The 22,510-nt window shown below is 43.8% G+C and overlaps 1 protein-coding gene across 11 annotated transcripts in view; it reads left to right on the top strand.

The window, feature by feature from the left end:
• Positions 1 to 7,756: 7,756 nt before the first annotated feature.
• Positions 7,757 to 22,510, top strand: part of LOC147605795 (uncharacterized) — an 89,891-nt gene continuing 75,137 nt past the window's right edge. For 4 of the 11 annotated variants that reach the window (XM_086792522.1, XM_086792519.1, XM_086792521.1 and 1 more), the window contains exons 1-4: positions 7,757 to 8,058; positions 8,132 to 8,259; positions 8,341 to 8,401; positions 8,487 to 8,535. In XM_086792522.1, coding sequence (XP_086648648.1) covers positions 7,854 to 8,058; positions 8,132 to 8,259; positions 8,341 to 8,401; positions 8,487 to 8,535 — 443 coding nt within the window. In that variant the 5' untranslated portion in view covers positions 7,757 to 7,853. The remainder of the gene's footprint in view (positions 8,059 to 8,131; positions 8,260 to 8,340; positions 8,402 to 8,486; positions 8,536 to 22,510) is intronic. The other 7 variants (XM_086792527.1, XM_086792529.1, XM_086792526.1 and 4 more) reach the window with 4 other exon arrangements.

The following is a 22,510-nucleotide window of genomic DNA, read 5'->3' as shown; positions in this document are numbered from 1 at the left end:
TGTGTTATCCTCACCTCCCAGATTCCATTTCAATCTATTGATATGAAAGACTGGATAAACTCTAACATGTGGAGGTAGTTTAAGTTCATATGCAATCGTGCTAATCTGATGTATAACTCAAAATGGACCACAATATCTAGGAGATAAATTCGAGCATTTTCATATTGATAAAGTCTGAGAAACTTTAGGAACATTAAAATAAACCAACGCTCCTGGTTCAAAAGACCAAGTTGAGCGTCCTCTATCAGCATAGAACCGTGCCCTATCCTGAGCACTCCTAATAGAATCCCGAGCTTCGGTGAGTATTTCCTGCATATCACGCAAGAAATCCCTCGATGCATCAAGCTCGATGTCCTTAAGAGACTGACATCAATAGGAGCTCTGGGTTGAAACCCATACATAAACATGAATGGACTAAAACCAATAGCCGTATGTTTAAAACTGTTATAGGCAAATTCCATCATTGAAATATATTTTTTCCAATTTGATGCTTTTCCAGAGACATATGCATGAAGCATATTCTCTACAATCTGATTCATACGCTATGTTTGCCCATCAGACTGCGGATGATCAGAGGAATTCATACTCAAAGTAATTTCCTCGTTGTAAACCATTCGGAATAAAGTAGGAAAACATGTCATTATAACAGTAGGAACTAGGTATCCATCGGCGGCGGTCGGATGTACCCCACATCTGCTCATGGAATTATCGACATCCTGAGTTACCCATATCAACATAGAGAGTCATCAACGTCTCGATGAGTCACATATGTCCATCCGTAAACCATCACGTTGACTGTATAAATCACCTAAAGTACGGAGCTAGAGAAAGAAATGCCAACAAAGGAAAAATCCAAATTTCCTTAATCTGAACACAACAAGATAAACTCGTTGAACTCTAAAGAAAGAGATTTCAACAAGTGAAAATGCTGATGAGATTACACTTATCAATACATGTAGGCTATAGATAAAAGAAGTTTATCTAGAGAATGTCCACATAACAACTTTAAATGAATTCAGAAAATGAGATTATCTTTGAATGTTGAGGTCAACATGCTAAGTGATGTAAGCAAAGTAAAAATCTTGAGCCCAAATTATCCCATAAGATAATATATGTAAGGGATCTCTAGCGTCTCCCATACCACCATGATACCACCCATACATACCTTACCAATTTGAAACTCCCTAGTATGCCGTCTAGGAAATATGAATAAAATCATGTATAAAAGGAATAAGATGGCCTTATCCCAGACTTTCACATACTAAAACCTGTCTCTATATACCTGAGACTACATCAAGGAATAACTCTTTTTGAGTACATCATTAGAAAAGAATTTTGAATTATTGGTGCCTTTCTAATGATAACTACCCAATAAACTCAATAAAGTTAGGGTAGAAAAATAACAATTCACCTAGATATATAAGCAACTAGGTATCTAAGTCGAAATATGTACAAAAGTACAAGAAATTTACTCTAAAATTACGTGCAAAAAATGCTACCTTCGAAGCACGTAATTTTGGAGTAAATTTCTTGTACTTTTGTACATATTCCAAAAGTACAAGATAATTTCATGTGCTTTGAAGGTACAAGAAATTTACTCCAAAATGCTACCTTCAAAACACATGAAATTATCCAAAAGATCAAAAGATCCTTATAAAACCTTGGATAAAAGCATAGAAGCTCCTCAAATCTATGAAAACCATAGTTGATCATAAAAATCAATGCATACCATTTAATGGTCATTAATCATACCAAAAGAAACATTAAAATTGGTGGCCAACTCATTAATCCGGAGTATATGAACGTGGTGTTGTTCAAGCAAAACTCCAAAGAAAGCAAGTGAAACACATGTGTGTAGCACTCATTAAAAAACCCCTAGACACAAGTGATCTAGGAGGCAGAATCTGATGAGTCCAAATAAAAGTTAAAAAACATCCAATAGAATCCACCAAAACAAACAGATCAACTAACCCATGATAGAATTCGTCTTAGGCTTAGAAAATTAAGCATAGACCATACTTAAACAAGTGCAAAATAAATTATCATGGAAAAGTGTCAAAGGTGAGACACACTTTGAATGCAAATTATAGCCATCAAAAGTATGGAACATGTCCAAAAAGAATGGCTAAACAATGGTAAAAAATCATGAAAAGATCGATTAGAAATAATCCAAACAGAAATAACTATTAATACGAGATACAATCGTATTATTAATATGCGAATAACCCGCATCTATCTAATGTCAGTACGAGAAAACGTACTTCAACATTAAATCACCCTCGAAAATATTAAATTCTCGAGAAAAAGAATTATCATTATTTTTTTCAAATGTTTCTCTAATTTTATAGGGCCTCAAAATATGTTAATTTTGAATTCCACCAAACCTATCTTATGGCATTCCAATCTATATTTTTCCTGAAAATTTTTAGTAAATAATTTTGCCAAAATACCATTGATATTTTATAAATATCAATTTCTAGGATTTTAAAAAATAATTTCTAAAATATTCTTAATTTTTTCTGAGAATCCCATCATTCCACGAAATTCCCAATTCCGCTCGACAATTCTCAAATCCAATGAAAATTTATAATTTTAAGGGATTTTTTAAAATTTTGGATCAAAAAATATAGGCTAGTAGGGGCGCTAGGGTATCATGGGCATGTGAGATGTACTCAGCAGTGAGTCCCTCATGATCTTGGGCTCGCCCATTGCGTAGTTTATGAATGGCCTTGAGGACCATGCCCTTTGTGAAGAAGGTGGAGTTGGTGGGGCGGGGGTCTGGTGGTGGGGGTAGGGGTGGCTGATGGGGGATATAATAGAGGGAGCGTGCATATGAGTGCCATGTGTCTGGCTTAATAGGCACAGTTTTATTAAATACTAATCATAATTAATTTTTAATTATGATTAAGCTTGGTTTAATTAAATTCTTTAATCAAAAGATTAATCAAGTATTAATCCTTTGATTAATAGAGAAGAGATGGGGTGGAGAGAGATGAGTTTATTGGAGAAGAAGGAGAGAGGAGAGTGGAGAGAGAGAGACCCTCTTCTCTCTCTCTAATTCGCGCACGCAGGGGGGGATGCGTAGCAGCCGCGCCGAGCGAAAATCGCCCCCCCTTAGAAAAAAAAAATTTTGAAGGCTTTTTAATAAGGCTTAATAAACCTTTATTTTATTTTATTTTTTTTAAGGAGTTAAAAAAAAGCTTTTGAAAGTTTTGAAAAAAAACGAGAAAAAAATAAAATTTGAGATAAAATTTTTCTCTGAAAATTTTTGAAATTATCTTCTTGAAACCTCTTGATTTTCCACATTCCCGGGAAACCTTTTGGCTTTCCGAATCCCAGAAAATCTTTTGACCTTTCGGATTCCGGAAACTTTTGACCTTTCACATTCCAATTTTTTTGGTCTTTTCATTTTCCCGAAACTGTTGGCTTTCTGTATTCCGAGAAAACCATTGGGATTCTCAAATTTTTCAACCGTTCGTATTCTTATGCGTTCGAGGTAAATTAAAAATTTTAAAAAATTCTTGAAAATTAGTGAAAAATTAGACAAAGGTTATTTTAAATTTCTAAAAAATGTGGGATTGGTGTTTGGCATAATGTGTGTCCATTCGGGCGCTCGTGACCATTCAAATTCAATACCTCTCTCCCCGTCACATCCAGATTGAGCTTCACATACAGAGGGGATCCTGTGGAGATTGTCCCGTCCTATGTCTCACTTTCAGTGGTCCACACTTTACCATGCTTCCCGTAGCACATGCCATAGTGATGCGGGGATATGCAGCCTTGAGCTTACTTGAGCGGCAGTGCTTCCAGGCACATTTCTAGGAGCCCAGGACGAAGGGCTGGCCATGCGTCAATTGACTACCCCACACTGCTTTTCAGCTGAATTTGATAGAAAATCGAAAGAATATCCGCGGAAAACTTGTAAAAATGAATTAAAATACATTTTTAACCATAAAAATGCTCTAAAAATTTCTAAAAAATTAGAAAAATTTCTTAAAAATTATAGAAATTTAGGGAATTCAATCTACCAAAAATATCCATATTAAAATATGCAGTATTTTGGTAAAAATTTCCATTAATGCTTATTTTAAACCACAAAAAGTAGCATTTAACTCACGGAATTCCCCCGCAACATCGACCATTGAATAGAAGAAACACGCATTCCAATCGCCATATCGACGATCCACATGACAATCATCAACACAAATCAACAAAATAACATTTTCATTTAGTAAATATTAAAATTTACTTCAAAAAATACAAAAAATTTACAATAAGAAAGAAAAATTAACAACAATTAACTAGAGATTACTCTGATACCACTGTTAAGACCCTAAGATCTCTCTAGATAATTGTTAAGCATAAAAATCAGGCATAAACTCATCCACCCGACCATCCCCCGAGCCCAAGGGATGCATACATGAATTATAATGAAATACATCATACTTTTACTTTGATGTCCCATACCATCAAGAGGTATAACTCCAATCCAGTAACATTAGCTATAGTGTGAAATGGTAGGTGAGTAGTTATGATTCTCTACACAAGAGAGCATAACATAACCTAGCCTCAAGATAACATCAAGAGATCATAGTCTAAGCCCCCCTTGAGTGTGCCCCATGCCTCTACTATATAGGAGGGCCCTTAAGTGACTCTTGACTCTCCATTTCCCATGTGTGACCCTTGGATGTCTGACCCTAATCTTAACCCTTAAGGTTAGTCCTAACCCATGCTCCACTAGAGCTTGTTCCCATGCTCCCATGCTTACAAGCCTAATGTGGGTTAGCCTCCTAGTATATGCACACATAATGTGCATATAACAGTAACATACTCCATAAGCTCTCCATTGTATGTAAACTGTACTGCAGATCTAGTTATCCACGGTGAGGAGGTGTTAACACTAGTTTGGTACCAAAAAAGGACACTTAAGTGTCCTTTTTCGGACGATGCAAATAAAATGCTACTTGCGCTAGGAAAGACATATTCAAAATCCCTCTTGAGGAGTTTGAAAATGTGACCTAGTGTGTCTTTAAAAAATGTAGCCTTGCAATTTGGATGCTGGCACGATAAGGAATTACACCCATAAATAGGACTTGCATGAGACTGCAACTCAGGTTTGAGAAAACCATCTTATAAGCTTAGAGAAAAAAATCACTAAGCCCCGTGAAAAATTCCAAGTAATTATTTCATATCTGTGTGATTTTGCCAAGTTTCACATGAAATAAAATTCAATTGAGAGTGTTTAAAATAGTAGGAAGTTGTGTGTGTTTGATACACCACTTTTTAGCATCCATTTGTATCCAAACCAATACATGGTTTTAATGTGTTTGCAAGTTTTTTAATGTGATACAATGCTTACTCTATCCATTGAGATCTTAAAGTTATATGTAAAAGCCCCTTAGTAAGCTACAAATATTAATTGTTTCAAAATGTCAAAACTGCACATAACAAAAATTTTGGATTTAGATTCTTGAGTCATACGCATTACATTCCTTAGTAAACTTGCAACATTTTGTCTGTATAGAATAATTCCGCTAAGGTACATTGTACAAACATAGTTTGGGCACCTAAAACCTTTGTTTCATGGTTGTTGAGAGAGAATTTAGAAATTTTGAAAAATGTAGCACGATTGAAAAACTAAGATAGCGCTCAAGTAGCAAGATTTACTTGAGCTTGGGACCCCAAAAAATATGTATTAACTTGGTTTTAAACTATATAATCATTTTCGATTGCCAATTTGCACTAACATAACCCTAGTTTTATGGAAGTACCTTTGGAAGGCCAAAATTTTCCTCTTTTTCAGCATCTTGGTAATTATGAGATTTTTGTTATAGTTCACAAGTAGCTTAGGAACTAGGACCTAAAGGAGATTGTGTTGTTTTGAAACCCCAAGTTCTACCAATTGACTTTTACAAACATGAAAAACATGATTTATTCAAGAAGTTATAGGTCTTTTATGGGATTTTTGACAAAACAGCTTCAAATTTCAATGAAAATTTCAAGTTAGAGTTTTTTGTCAAGTTTCTAATATAGCTTGTGTTTTGACATCATGAAAAATCCCCTTTATTTTTTGACTTTTAACCGACCTATGGTTGAAACAAGGTGTAGAAATGTTGTTTCTAGGTTCTCCAAAAAATTTCAAAGTTTTGGTGAGAAACAGGACACTAAAGTGTCCTCATTAGGACACTTTAGTGTCCAATTACAGAACTAGTGTTAAAAATCATGACCTTGGTCTTTCCAAGGTTCATAGTAAGGTCCCGGTTCTCGCAAAAGGCCTGTAATGCATTCAAATGCCTTTGCAGCCCCTTTGGTGAATCAGAAATAAGAACAATATCATCTGCATACAAGAGGATGGGTATCAAGACTCCTGCCAAATGTGCTCCTGGTCCTCCTTGTCTGTTTATGTAATCCGAGATCTCGTCAATGTATAGACCAAATAGAGTAGGAGACAAGGGGCAGCCATGCTTCATCCCGATAGTGCTGTGTATGATCTCTGAGTCACCTCTTGGAGCTTGTACTCTGCCTGTGAGACTGACTCATAGAGTGTAATGATCCCCCACAGCATCTCTACTGGCACTCCCATATCCTGTAGTCTCTTGATCAGTCTGGCCCGTGGGACAGTATCAAAAGCTTTGTCGAAATCCACAAAGCAGCAGTATATCCATTGCCCGTGAGCTCTCCCCTCCTCAATGATCCCCCGTAGTGTAAAGATATGATCTAGTGTGGAGTGCCCTCTCCTGAAGCCTGCCTGCCCTGGTGCTGTGAGTCTCTGCTCCTCGGACCATCTACTAAGCTCATGCTCCAAAATCGAACCATAAATCTTGGACAAGGTGTGACCAATCATGATAGTCCTATAGTTGTTGGGGTCCATGGGGTCACCTGCTTTCAAGATAGGTACAATAGTATTCGATGACCAGCTGACGGGGAAGCCCTCACATAAAGCCCTGTTAAACATGTGAACCAATAAAGGGGCTAGCGTGTCCCTAGCATGGGAGAAATGCTCGGTGAGGAGTCCATCATGATCTTGTGCTCTCCCAGTCTGCATCCTGTCTCAATAGCATCTCTCACCATGCTGAGGTGAAAGAAGGAAGAGTGTGGGGGACTAGGTTTGGGTGGATGGGGGAGGTGTCTGCTCAGGGACATAGTAGAGAGAGGTGGCATAGGTGTGCCAGGTGCTGGGTGAAGTAATCAGAGTTGGAAGGCTTGTATAGCTCCTGCTCAAGCTTGGCTAGGTAGGCTCTCTTCTTTTTTCGTGTGAGACGTTGAAAGATCACTCGCGCCTGCTGTGCTGCTGGTGAGGGGTGGATCCTAGTGCCATCTCCCGATGTAGACACGAGCTCGGGTATCACGACACTCCTCGTCGTACTAGCTATTCTGTTGGACAGTCCCTCTTGGTGATGTAGGGGTGGCTCTGGAGTGTGGGAAGGCGGCTGTAGTAGCGGACGTATGGAGGGTGGCTGAGAGCTATGTAGTAAGCTCATCAAGTGGGATGTGAGGGTCGAGGTCGGAGAGGATGCGGTAGACATGATCAGAATAGATGGAAGAGGTCTCTCTGGTGAAGTGGTATCTCGGACGGTGATGGGGCAAAGCAGGTGGTTGCATGGTGTATCGGCATGTGAGGGAGAAGGCCATGTATGCATGGTCGGCTGCAACATCGTAAACTCCGGAATGAGTGGGATCAAAGAGAGAGATCCATTAGATAGTCCACTATACTAGCTCCATGTCCGAAGGGGTAGGAGGTGAAGGAGTTGGCCAAAAGCCATTGCAGTTCCAAAAGTTCTAAACCGCAATCTCTAGCTTTGGTCTCATAGGTCTCGCACCATCATTGGGCCAGCGAGGGTGACGTTAAGCAAATGAGCTACGAGATCCCTCCGCCGTCTCCGGAGGTCGGGCCGCCCACTGATCTGCACTTGCTGCTGGAGCACCTCGTGGGCGCGTTGCTTCTCCAACCCACCCTTGGCGTCGTCTTCCCTGACGACCTTCGCGCAGCTCTGCTCGGGAGCTCTTGCGACCACTTCAAATCCTACCCTACTCATTCGGCTGGTTACCATCTCCAAGGTAAAGAGTCAACGTAACTTTATCCCTTAAATTCGTTCAGCGCGATGCTTACTTCTGGGTGGTGTAACTCTAGAAGCGTTGGAACAAAACGCACCGCTGTACAAATACTTAGCACGTGCTTTACTCGAGTGTACCGAGACGCCCGTGCCTTCGATCACAGGTGGATCCAAAGTTTTCGAACTCTTGAACACGTTCAAAGAGGTAAATCCGGGGTCTATTGATTTCTCTAGGTACATTTATATCACAGTTTTGATGTGCTGACCGGTTAGTTGGTTGGTTCAGTTGATGCTGTGTGTAAAGTTCCGGCTAAATGTGCAAGAACCCTTCTTTTCACAATTGAAAGGTAGCGGCTTTGTAACATTACTAAAAAAACGTATTTGGCTTCAAAAATCACCATTTGTGGTGATCATAGTGTGTAATAAATGCAGATGGGTCAAAGACCGTGGAGGGCAGGTGTGCAGTTGGTGCTTACAACAGGTGCAAGTTTCTCAAAGAGAATGTCAATGCTTTTTTTTTTTCTTCCAGAAAGGATACTTTTATTAAGTAGAATAAAATCAACCAATCAGGGGCACTATGCTGGAGGAGAAAAAAATACCATGGTTCCACTCTCATGAATCTGCTGTGCTCTTAGCTGCACACAGCTCTAGAAGTTCCATGTATACGAGCCGAGGTGACCAAAAGAGTGTGAACAATGTCACTCCCATGTTCTGCAAATACAGTGGGTGTCATAAATCTGAATACCCTTGAAGACCTCTGGCCTTCCAGATATGCCTTACCGTGATACTAGCAATAATCTCCTAGGTGGTGTCAATACTTAGCGAAGATGTTGTGTATCATTACTGGGGGATATACTGAAGCAAACATCTCTGAGCTATGGCCCTATGAACAAGTGAAACAGAATCTGCTTCCCTGCCCTAAAAGAGAAGCTGCGGGCTAGACTAAGTCAACCATGCAATAGCACCCCAAGTAATATAGATAGGATCACGCCTCAGTCTGCCCAAGATATCCAGATCCTTTGTGCTCTTCTGCACTCCCATAAGTAATGATTCACTATCCCAGAAGGAGCTGGGCATCTAGGATAAGAGGGGTCCATGCCAAAAATAGATCTCCACGGGTTGGTGGGCAGCCCACTGTGTAGAAACATCTAGAAGAAGTACGATACTTTGCTTCTCTTGTACGAGTGCCAAAGTCTCTGCGATAATCTCCTTTGAATGGAGGGTGTAATGTCATACGCCTCCCAATGAGGCCTAAGAGTGGGAACTCTTTGGGTCTGTCCAAGCACGAGCAACATGGCGTTAGAGTGTAGCCGAAGAAAGGTATGCTCCTCATGGGGTTAGTCGCATCAGTCCATTCCCACTCACCAGGGTCTCAAGGTAGATATCTGAAAGGGCATTCAACCATATAGCCATAGACACTACGAAGCAGGAGTAACCATCACTAGGGAAGGGTCAATATACCAGCGATTCCTAGACTGACCCACTACTCTCATTGGACGGATCACAGAGCTAGGTGTGATCACATCTCTTGATGTGCCATCTAGATTGAATGGAATAGACGGCAACAACCTCTTCCTCCTGTGGTTTCGAGAATCCATCACCTCAAGGGGCATGCCTGCCCAGAAAAAACCCCGAACCACAAGTGGTGATACTCATCTAAGAATGTACCAGTGATCCGGTGGTTAGGTATAGCTACATCACTCCGTGCAATCTGTCGGTGACTTCCTTCGAGATGCTAGGTAGATGCCTTTGTGATCGTTTGGAAGACTTTTAAAGTTCTTCCAGTCAAGTACTGTCGCTGCGTATCTCTCCCAGCCTAGTGTCTGCATATATCTTTCTGCACCCGGGGTCTGCCAAGGTCATCTTTGATAAAGTCGTTCCACATAATGGGCTACCTGTGAGCCTCATCTAGAGCTTGGGGTGGGGAGGGAGGTTGTGATGTAAAAATATCTGCATGCTACTCCAAGCACAGATGAAACCAGTGGGGAGGACGGGTAACCTTCCACATATCCTGTAATGCCACAGGGATCTCATCCCCAATGTCATCCCAAAAACTCATGAAAAATGTGGCAGAGGACATGATCCCTAGAACATTTACCATCTGGTAAAGCCTGAATCGCATGTCTAAGCTCATATGCCAAAAAAGGGTCATCAAGTAATGCACATGTGTCATCCGAAATCAGCCCAGGCAGGGACTTCGAAACCTTCTGCTGTGCCCTATCCCTTCGAGGGAAGCAAGCCTCTACAGATATCAAGCGGCAGTACAAATCAGAGGCAATCCTCCTGACCATTTCAGCTGTGAGTGAAGCACTCCCTACATGTTCTGTAGCTGTCTAACCCATTCCGTGTTATAGCAGAGGCCATGGGCAGCAAAGAAATGCCTGTTACATCTACCTCCCATTTGAATCAAGGGTGACTCCTGTGCATGATAACAAAACTGTGCACGCTGCTCAAAAGAGTCCTGGAACTCAGCCCTAACGGTGCATAATGCTTTTGAGATTCATTGGGCATTTGGATGTTTTTCAAGCTTCCTTTGAAGTACCGAGCTGCAGGTCCTAGACTAAGGGGGGTAAAAGATCTCCATGGTGTGGAGAGAGAGAGAGAGAGAGAGAGAGAGAGAGAGAGAGAGAATTGTAGAGCGAGAGCATTGCACTACTCAATGATCATAGATTGATTGATATGATTATGCTTCACCAAGTACAATGCTTTTATAGCTTTAGAGGCTCATCTGAATGACATCACTACGTATGTCAAACATGTATAATATCTAGATATTATGCCAACCACTTTAAGAGTGGGTTCATACACACTCATCTACAAACATAAGTGAGTGTTCACACACACATATTGTTGGACATGTCATCTCCAGCTCTTTTTTACTCCATTTTATCCCCTTTTTATCCAGATATTTATTTGATAATTTTTAGGGGTTTTCCATATTTCTTAGGCTATTTTAGGCATTTTTATCTGTCGTGGACATTTGTCCTCCAATGCTACTGGCCGATTGCTCTACATGAGATGTATATAAGCATGGCCATTGTGCCTTCATTTATTCATTCATCACATTCAATATTTTAGTTTCTAGCTCAACTGTTGGATCTCTCTTGGCTGTCTACTCTCTCTTGTTTGATCTCTATTTGCTTCCGCTTCACATTCACATATTCTCACATGGTATCAGAGATCTTGTGCTTCCACAGATCAGCAAGAAGAGTTTTCAACCTGCATTTTTTCTCCTCTGCTCCCTTGGCAGTTGCATTTTGGAGATCTACTTCATCGCTCAAATCAATGTTTTTCTATTGCGTTTCTCCTATGGTAGCACCTTGCTGTGTTTGTTTCCTAGCCCTCCCTCTCCTCTCCCAATTTGTATTCTGTCCTTACCTGGACTAGTGATAGCTGTTAGAATGCGCAACGGAAGACTATTGCACGTAGGAGACGCATCACCATCGAGCTCCACGAACACCCCCAACGGGCACTGCAGCATCCCTCCACCGGGCTCCCATCTCCTGGTGAGCTGCCTGCCAAAACACCGGCCGGAGGAGATGACTATGACAAGGTGCCACTCTAGCCTATATATGGCTCTTCAACTTCCCATGCTTCCACTTATGGGATAATCCAAGGCACCTTCTAGCCATAGATCACATGCTAGATCACATGCTCGAAATCGTCAACCTTCCAACACCCTCCCTCGATTCGAGGCTCCGCAAGCCACCGAGGCGCGAGGGGGTCGCCCAAGACCACACACGCCTGAGCCGCCCAGGACCACATGCCCGGGCTCTGATACCATGCCAGAATACGCAGCGGAGATGATGACAAAATCTGGAAACACGAGCAAGTGCAGAAAAAAAACAGCAATGGAGAGAGAGGCGTGTAACTCTACTATATATACACAAGAAGAATCCCGAATTCAAGATGATTGTGACAAGGGACTGGGGAACCATTTTATATGGCCCCCATAGTGCAGTCGGCCTGTTCCACAGGCAGCCGACATACCTCCACGACCAGCCAAAAAACCAGTCGGCTAGCTGCAGGGGTGTCGGCCAGCACATGTGGGAGGTCGTGGACCTGAAGCAAAACAATCAGCCAGCACCAGCATGAACAAATGCAGTCGGCCAGCATCAGAGGTCCTCCTGCCACCATAGGTCTGCCACCCAAGCCACAAAAAAATAGGGAAAAATGGGAGAAAAATACGGGGAGTGAGGAAAAATGAGAAAACACCTACAAAGGGCGGGCAAACCCACAACAGAGGCCCTGGTGTCTGGTAAAGACAGGAGATGACTTCTAACACCCCCTCTCAGCTCCTAGCTGTGAAACCAACCACAGAGAGCTGGGGTGCTGCTTGAGCAAATCTTGAGATAGCGACTTCGTGAAGAGATCCACCGTACTGTCCTTCGTCGAACAGAACTCTAGCAAGGTGTCATCAGCAACAATCTTTTCACGAACAAAGTGCCTCTGGATGACCGTGGGTTCCTCAAGTGGAAGCCCAATCGTGCCATGCAACCTCTGCAACCTCACCATCTCACAAGCAGCAGCACAAGCAGCCCGATACTCTGCCTCTGTCGACGACAAGGCAAAAGATGACTGCCTCTTATTGCTCCATAAAACTGCTCCTGGGCCTGAAGTAGATCTCCTCGTGTGTGGATCTCCTCCCCAATTTGAGTCACTCCAACCGTGGAGTCGCACTCCATCCATCAATCCCCCTCTTGTGTAAAAGAGACCAAGATCCTTCACATGCTGTAGAAACCATAAGATACGCAATCCTGCCTCCCTAAGAGTCATCTGCAACCATGAGCTCAACTGCCTCAGTAAGAAGCTCCCGTCCAATCTGGTATCCATCAACCAAATCAATGAACCATTCTGCTTCCGTGTCAAAGAGGCATCACACTGCTCACAAGGATCAACACCTATTACGGTGGAAAGCCAAGTCCTGGAAACCTGCTGAAGGCCACGCAAGGCCTTCTGAAACCTGTCAACCACCCCCTCTGAATCCGGAACCACAAAGCCTAGAGAATTTGCAACAACCACCTCCTTTTGCAAGTAATCAATTGCCACCTGCCTGGCTTTCCGCCGAGAGGTCCCCGTGGAAAGAACATCCTCATCTACAGGAGTTTCTCTGTCCCGAATGCTACGAAACATCAGAGTATAGGACACTTGTAAAGTTTCCTTTGACTGACGAACACAAGAACTACCAACATCAGTACTGGAAAGTTCCTGCCAACTGCTGCCATCAAATGGCAAGCTATCCTCCATCTGGTCCCGAAAAGCCTGCGCCTGCAGCGTATCCATAGTTAAGTGGCCACTACTAGACTGCCACTCATTACAAAACTGAGGACCTGGGAGAGAGAGTGCTGAAAGCTTGTAAACTCCATTCTCCACTTCGCCTTCCCAAACTACTTGGCCTGTTGCCTTGTCTCGGAGAGCAACAAAATGCTCATCAAACTCCACCCGTATGCCAGTCTTGGAAACCTGATGCACTGACAACAGATGAAAACCTAGTGACGGAACATACAACACCTGGGAGGAATGCTTCCCCCCTCTGCCATCGGGAACTATCTCCAACCTGCCCTCACTGTGAACTGGGATAGTGGATGTATCCCTAGTAAGAATGTGACCAGAATACCTGCAGAGATCCTGTAAAGCCGAACGGGAAGGAGTCATGTGCCTGGAAGCGCTCCAAGTGCACAAAAGCCGGAGTCTTCATGATTGTTGCTAAGGAATCTTCACCCTTCTCGGTCTTCCGCTTGGGACACTGCCTCCAATAGTGGTCTTTCTCGCCACAATCATTACAGGTCCTCTCTGCCTTTAGTTTCTCACGGTTAGCATCGGACTTCTTCTCAGAAGACTTCTCTGATGAAGCCTTCTGTCAAATCCCCACGGATCTTCCCTCGTGATCAATCTTGGTTCGAAACTCGAATCCTGCAAACAAACGAACAACAAACAAGCAAGGGGGTGCAGGCCTGACTCACCTCCCAACCATGACAGCCGTGGGCAAGCCCACAATCTCGGCTGTCCCCACCGAGCCACGAGCTGAGCTAACTAGGATGACGTACCGACCAATCTCCTCCTCACGACGTCCCATACCGCCGCGAAGCTGCCCTCGCGGGCCTCGAGATTGCTGCCGGCCTTGGCTGCATAAAGCAGGTGCACGTCTGCACTAGATCCAGGCTCCAAGACCATAGAGCTCTCACAAACTCGCGAGACTCTCTATATCAATAACTAACCTTGGCCACCCTTTTATAGGCTCTTGGCCGGTCATCGGGCGTCCACACTTGGCCGCCCGCCCGTCCATACTTGGGTGCCCGCCCGTTAGTATATCCCTAACTCAGCTCGTCAAACAGCCTGCCTAGTTCCAAGCTTCCCCAAGCCTTGAAACTAGTCTTGCATGCGTATAGCATACGGTAGATACCCACTGTGCACATGACATACTCCCCTTCCTCTAAGAGCTCACTCCTGAGCTCACTAAAAAGCCAGGGTTATCTCTCTGAAGAGAAGTCAGTGTCTCCCATGTAGCGTCCTCCTCAACACGATCCTTCCACTTGATCTTGTATTCCGTGATAAGCGTATGACGCAATCTTCGTTCACGAAAGCCAAGAATCTTTTCAGGTTCGTGCAGAACAAATGTCATGTCCTGGACATCTATAATTTCTTGAGGAGTAACTAACTGATCTGCTCCACCCAGTACTTCCTTAAGTCTACTGACATGAAATACCGGATGAACTTTCACATGAGAAGGCAAATCCAATTCATATGCAACTGAACCAATCCGTCGTGTAACACGAAATGGTCCACAGTATCTAGGGGATAATTTCGGAGATCTACCTGTCCGTAAAGTCTCGGAATCTTTCGGAACTCGCAAATACACCATCGTTCCTTCAGAGAACTCTCTAGGTGAACGATGTCTATTAGAATAAAACCTGTCTCGGTCTTGAGCACTTCTAATAGATTCCTTCGCAACTTGTAACATTTCTTGCATATCTTGCAAAAAATTACGTGCTGCATCATGCTGAAGTCCTGAGAATCCTATTGTAACAGGTGATCTTGGTTGAAAACCGTACATAAGCATGAAAGGACTAAACCCTGTACTCGTATGCTTAGTACTGTTATATGCAAATTCTAACATAGGAAGATAATCCTCCCATGAACTTTGTCTTTTGGATACATATGCTCGAAGCATATCCTCCAAAATCTGATTCACTCTTTCAGTCTGGCCATCAGATTGAGGATGATCAGAGGAACTCAAATTCAAAGTTGTTTCCAACTTCTCGAAAACAAGTTTCCAAAAGTCACTCGTAAACTTAGAGTCCCTATCACTGACTATGTCCTGCGGTAACCCGTACAGTCTAAACAATTGCTCGATAAACTGCCGAGCTAATTGCGTAGCTGTAATATTCTTCCGGGTCGGTAAAAATCTAGCCATCTTTGTCAAGCGATCTACCACAACCCAAATAGAATCGTGGCCTTGATGTGTTCTTGGCAATCCGGTAATAAAATCCATGGAAATACTTTCCCATTTATTACCTGGGATTTGCAAAGGATGCAACAACCCAGCCTGTCTAAAGCGTTCAGCTTTATTTGCCTGACAAATATGACACTTGAGAACATAATCTTCTACATACCCTTTCATCTTCGGCCAATAAAAAGTGTGTTTCACTAATGATAGTGTCCTGTGTACCCCAGGGTGTCCAGCAGAAGGGGCGTCGTGACACTCCCTCAGAATCTTGGACCTAATGTCCGGGATCTGTGGTACGCAAATTTTGTCATTACGGAATAGTAAACCATTCCGAATCATCCACTGACCTCCTGCAGCCTGAATGGTAGACTGCGCAGTCATCGAGTCTTGGTCAATCAATGAGCTCCCGTCCTGGATCTTCTGCCAAAATGGACCAAAATAACTATCAGTCCTGCAAAGCCCTCTTAATGACTGAAATAAGTCAGTAGAAATCTCGGTGAACGACAAAGAATTCACCTCTCTAATTCGACTAAGCGCATCTGCAATATTATTCATAGACCCTTTCCGATAACGGATCTCAAAATCAAAATCTTGCATTAACTCTGCCCAACGAGCTTTCCTGCCTCTCAAATCATCCGCATCACACACATACTTGATTGACTGATGATCAATCAATACCACAAACTTGGAGCCATATAAATAATGTCTCCAAACCTTGAGAGCATGAATCACAGCATAAAGCTCCTTCTCAAGGGTTGGCCAACGAGATTGAGTGTCGTCTAGCTTTTTACTTTCAAAAGCAACCGGTCTACCATCTTGAAATAAAGCAGCCCCGATAGCATAGTCACTGGCATCAGTTTCAAGAACATAAGGCCGACTAGGATCAGGCAATGCTAAGATAGGTGCTTCCTTGACTTTATCTTTCAAAAGTCTGAAGGCCATATCCAAATCGTTATTCCAAGTGATAGGCTGATTGGACTTACGTCCACGACCTTTCAATAAGTCGGTCATCGGTAGTGTGAGCTGAGAGTACTCCCGTACAGATTTCCTAAGAAAAACAACAAAACCGAGAAAAGAACGAAGTTGTTTCACTGTTCGTGGTATAGGCCAGTCCAAAACCTTCTGAACTCGGTCATAGTCAATGCTCAATCCGTCTCTAGTGATCTTGTGTCCCAAGTAAATGATGTCGGTCATAAAGAACTCACATTTACTCATCTTGGCATATAGTCGATTCTGTCTTAAAATAGCTAAGACAATCGTGAGGTGTCTGACATGATCCTCAAGAGTACGACTATATATCAAAATATCATCCAGGAACACCACCACAAATTTCCCCAAATGTTCACGAAAAAGATCGTTCATCATTTGCTGGAAAGTGACTGGAGCATTGGTTAACCCAAAAGGTAATACGAGAAACTCGTAATGGCCATACCTAGTCCGAAAGGCGGTTCTTTCGACATGCCTTTCATGAATACGTATCTGGTGATAGCCAGTACGTAAATCTATCTTCGTGAAATATTTACTAACCGGTCAATTAGGTCATCTGATCTAGGGAGAGGATAACGGTTCTTAATTGTCAGCTTGTTCAATCTTTTGTAATCTATACACATTCTCCAAGTATTGTCCTTCTTTCTCCTAAGCAACACAGGTGCACCCCAAGGTGATTTACTTGGACGGATCTGGCCCATCCTCAAATAATCTGCGAGTTGTTTAGCCAACTCATCTTCCTCAGCTTGGCTCATCCTATAAGGTGGAATACTCACAGGATGAGCACCAGGGATCAAGTCAATACGATGATCTACTGCCCGTTCAGGTGGTAAACCCGATGGCAGTTCCTTAGGAAATACATCTTGAAACGAATCAAGTATCTTCTGTAATTCTTTGCTTTCAAAGACACTTAATTCATTCACATCCATTGAAGGGATGAGAAAAGAAGAAAGTGGAATCAATACACAATGGAAAGCGGTATACAAAGAAGAATTCATTATATTTCCAAAATCAATTGTATTTACAAGAGGTCCCTGAGAGGGATGGATACAATCACCTAAAATACTATACTTGGTGTCCCTATGCTGAAAAGAAAAAATATGACTAGACCAATCTATCTGGACATCAAGAGTCTTAAACCACTCAATCCCTAATAACAAGTCTACATTTTCCAGATGCATAACATAGCATTCCAGAGTATCGTTGTAGTCCTGAATCTGGATTGGAAGCATCTCGACCTTGCGATCCCAAACTTGTCTGCCCGCAGGTAGACGTACCTCATAGGTATGGTCGCTGAGTGTCGTGTCAAGACTCAATTTCTGCACAAGTTTGTAGTTAACAAAGTTATGAGAACTGCCAAGGTCTAAAAGAATGTGAATTTTATGGCCATTCACTTCTCCATAAACTCGGAGAAGATCATGCATGCCAAATACCTTAGAATTGAACAGACAATCCGAACAAGTACTAGGGCGAGAAAGTACAGTAATTGACGTACCTGTCAAAGACAACTGGTTAGCTGCCTTTGGCTTGGGTCCTGCGTTTGACTTGGTACCCTTTTTCTTTGGGCACTCGTTACGCATATGTCCTTTTTCTTCGCAGATAAAACAACGTCCTTCCTTCTTGAGCTTCAAAGCCCTAAGGAGTCGTTTCTTCTTCGCTGGTGTCGAACTTGTATTCTTCGAAGGTTGGTCCGAAGACTTGCCTTCATTCGTGTTAGCCATAGGTGCGGAGAACTTTCTTTTATGCTTGTTCCCCTGCTCGGTAACGGGTTTTGATTTGGAAGAGACCATCGTATCATCATAGATACGAGCTGAATGAATGGCCTCGTCCAAAGTTTTACATTTATTATTTTTAACTTGTAAACGGTACGAGTCGGGTAAACCAGCTACGAAAAATCCCAAAAGAGTAGTGGGATCCATCTTTGTAGCCTTCATCTGCAAGTCACGAAACTTCTGGAGATAGACCTCATAAGTGAGGTGCTGCGAGGTCATGGTCAAAGCTGAAAACCGGGCAACAACATCGTAGTCATCCTCTTTCTTGAGGAATTCTTTCTTGAAAATATCTTCAAATTGCGCCCAAGTCATTGGCTTTGGGTTCAGTTCCTTCCACCAAAGCAAAGCTTTGCCGGACAGGAAACCTGCTGCTAACTGTATCTTCTTTCCATCATCATATGGATGAAACTGAAAGTGAACTTGCCACTTGTGTAGCCAAGTGTCCACGATCTCCTTGGTTCGCTGCTTTTGCTCGCCCCCGAACGGTTCCGGAGTAATATTGGGGCCTAAAGCAGAAGCCAAGGTATCCATTCCCGAGAAAGTAGAGAGGGTAGTGGTCAATAGAGCAATGGAGTTCTGCAAAGCCTGCATCTGGGCTGCGATTTGTGCCTGACGTTCCGCCGAAGAAGCTTCAAGAGTTACTTTGAACTCTTGGAAATCTGATTTTGACACAAACTCGTCAAAAAGATCGGCATCAGTGCCTTCCGTAGCCGGCAAGCCTTCGCATTCCACAAGGGGCTCCAACTCTGATTCTTGGGTCGACATCGTGAAGAGGGTACATGGAGAGAAAATTCGATCTTTGCACAATGAAAGTGCGAGCGAACTCGAGAGCTTGAGAGCTTGAAAACTTGAGAACTTGAGAACTCGAGAGATGTGTGGCAAGAAGCCCACTTGAGGGGGTTAATAAAGGTTTCCCAAAAGCCAAAAAAAACTCGAAAAGCTAGGCTTAGCTTTTGCTTTAGCTTTTGTGTGTTTTTTTTTCTTTTTTTTTTCTTGAATAAATATATATATATATATATATTTATTAATATATATATATATATGGATATATATATTCGGTTTTCTTTTAAAAAAAAACAGACACCTTTGGAAACCTTAGAGGAGGGGGGTTCTTTTAAAATTTAAAATTTTAACCTCCCCTAAAAAAAACAAAAACGAAAGCATAAAAAAAAACGTTGCTTTCTTACGTGTGTTTTTTTTTTCTTCGCATCCCTCCTGGCGCCTGGATTAGCCGGCGGTTGCCAACATGGACTGCTGACGTCACATGCTGGTGCCTGCGTTTCATACGTGCTGCTGCCGCTGACGTCAACCTGCGCTGCAGGAGTTTGCTTTCCAGCCGGCGCCGCCTGTGCGCACAGGTGGTCTTGGCCATTGTTGCCTGCCCGCCTGGCCTAAGCGACTACGTAGGCCTGGCCTGGGCACCAGCCCGCCTGGCCTAGGCGCTGCGTAAGCTGCTGGCCGCCTGGGGGTAGGCCTGGCCGCCTGGTTACATGGCTGGCTGCCTGCGTATACAAGCTGCCTGCGTACAAAGCCTGACAGCCTGCCTGCGTACAGAACCCGCCAGCGCACAAGTCTCAGCCAGCGGTACCCTGCGCATACCACAGCACGCGATGTTCTCCTCTCTCTCTCTCTCTCTCGTTCAACAAAAAGCAACGAAAATCAACATGCTTTTTTCTTCTTCTTTTTTTTTCTGTTTTCTCTCCCTGCAGTTCATGCGTATGCACAACAATTCCTCCTCTTTGCAAAAGCAATCAACCCTAACAAAACTACCATCTCCCATCAACATGGGATTCTTTGATGAAGAAAAAACACATACAAAATCTGAAATCTGCAGTATGCACAGAAAAAACAGCAAGTTTTTTTAACACATACCGTACTTCGACCTCTTTTTCTCTACCTACCGACTTGCTCGTTCACGAGGTATGCTCTGATACCACTGTCAAATCCCCACGGATCTTCCCTCGTGATCAATCTTGGTTCGAAACTCGAATCCTGCAAACAAACGAACAACAAACAAGCAAGGGGGTGCAGGCCTGACTCACCTCCCAACCATGACAGCCGTGGGCAAGCCCACAATCTCGGCTGTCCCCACCGAGCCACGAGCTGAGCTAACTAGGATGACGTACCGACCAATCTCCTCCTCACGACGTCCCATACCGCCGCGAAGCTGCCCTCGCGGGCCTCGAGATTGCTGCCGGCCTTGGCTGCATAAAGCAGGTGCACGTCTGCACTAGATCCAGGCTCCAAGACCATAGAGCTCTCACAAACTCGCGAGACTCTCTATATCAATAACTAACCTTGGCCACCCTTTTATAGGCTCTTGGCCGGTCATCGGGCGTCCACACTTGGCCGCCCGCCCGTCCATACTTGGGTGCCCGTCCGTTAGTATATCCCTAACTCAGCTCGTCAAACAGCCTGCCTAGTTCCAAGCTTCCCCAAGCCTTGAAACTAGTCTTGCATGCGTATAGCATACGGTAGATACCCACTGTGCACATGACACCTTCCCTTTGCCTGTGTTACGGCCTTTCGACCGTTGGCCAGTTAAGGCCTCCGAACCTCCACCATGAGGAGGGTTCGTGAATCGTTCCTCCTGGTCCAAGACCATGGGCACAAGCTCCTCCCACGTGATGGTGCTGAGCGTGCCACTGGTAATCAAAGACGAGTAAAATGCTGAGTACTAAGAGGGCAAATGCGACAACAACGTTATGGCCATGTCCTATGACGATATCTCCTTCCCAGCCTGGAGAACTTCCTGCTGAAGAGCCTGTAGCTTGTTAATATGCTCCCGCATCGTCGACGACTTTGCAGGGCTCATAACCTGCATCTGTGGTGTGCAGTTGAGGAAGATAAATGAACGGACCCTGGCGTTGACACGATCCCACAACTGTGCCTGTGCCTCCCGGTCCTTTCGGGTTGACGGTAACTCCCCTTCCTCTACTTCTGGCCATGGAACCCCAACAATGATGAAATCAGCAAGGTCATATGACTCCAGAACAGATTCCATCACAACCTTCCATATGCCGTAGTTGCTCCTGTCCAATTGACGGTCCACCGGGAACGTGGGGAGTGTAGGGATCTTCACATGTCTCTCAGCCATCTCTAACAAATGTGCCATTGCGGGGATGTAATCTAAAAAAGGGTGGGTTGGTGGGAACAAAGAAGAACTTACACCTACAAGTGGCTATCCAGCAAATCAGCCCGCCGTCCTCTTGCTTCTCCTCTTCCCAAACAGTCCCAAACAGTCTACCAATCAGCAACGCAACAGTCCCCCTCTTGCTCACACAACTCCCAAGATCTATCAAGAGCCTAGGGCTCTGATACCATGTCAGAATGCGCAGCAGAAGACTATCGCACGTAGGAGACGCATCACCATCGAGCTCCACAAACACCTCCAATGGGCACTGCAGCATCCCTCCACCGGGCTCCCAACTCCCGATGAGCTGCCTCCCAAAACACCGGTCGGAGGAGATGACTATGACAATCCTGAGAAACCTCCCAATCAATCCTCTTCATCCACTAACCAAACTCAAAAATCCTCTTCAACCAAGGAGACTATCTTCATCGGTATTGAGGAGCTTCCCTTTAACTCTCATGTTCCTTCCACCTCACGTTTTACGGATTGGATTGTTGATAGTGGGTGTACTACTCACATGACTCCTGACAGGACCATTCTTCATGACATTCATCCTAGCTCTTTGACGGTGTCCATTGGTGATGCTTCCTACTTGGAGGCCTCTTTGGTTGGTAATGTGCGACTTAACACTTCCCCAAGCCAACCTTCCACCATTTGGGATGTGCTTCATGTTTCCAAGCTCTCCAGCAATCTCCTCTCAGTTTTTCGGATTGCAGAGAAAGGATATGGTGTCCACTTCGACAATCCTGTCCTCGAGATCATTGACACCAGCACCTTGTAGATTGTTGCTACAGGTATCCAGGAAGGTGGTCTTTATCGGATGAAGGACTTTGGAGGCTCTTTGCAATCTCATCTGCTGCAACTTCTTCACAGCTATCATGCCTTGGTAGCTCATGTGGATACGGATTTGTGGCATGCTTGGTACGGGCATCTGAATTATACTTCTCTGCAGCTGATGTGTTCCCAGCAGATGGTCAAGGGTCTTCCACCATTGAAACCCTCCCACTCCACTTGTGTGGCGCAAGCAACACTGGGATGCCTTGGTAGCTCATGTGGATACGGATTTGTGGCATGCTTGGTACGGGCATCTGAATTATACTTCTCTGCAGCTGATGTG

This window comes from Cibotium barometz, chromosome 58 (assembly GCF_041138505.1).
Source record: "Cibotium barometz isolate CiBa-2024 chromosome 58, ASM4113850v1, whole genome shotgun sequence".
In the NCBI taxonomy this organism is placed as follows: Eukaryota; Viridiplantae; Streptophyta; class Polypodiopsida; order Cyatheales; family Cibotiaceae; genus Cibotium; species Cibotium barometz.
The sequence above is the reverse complement of the archived record's forward strand: the minus strand, read 5'-3'. Positions and strand labels throughout refer to the sequence as shown.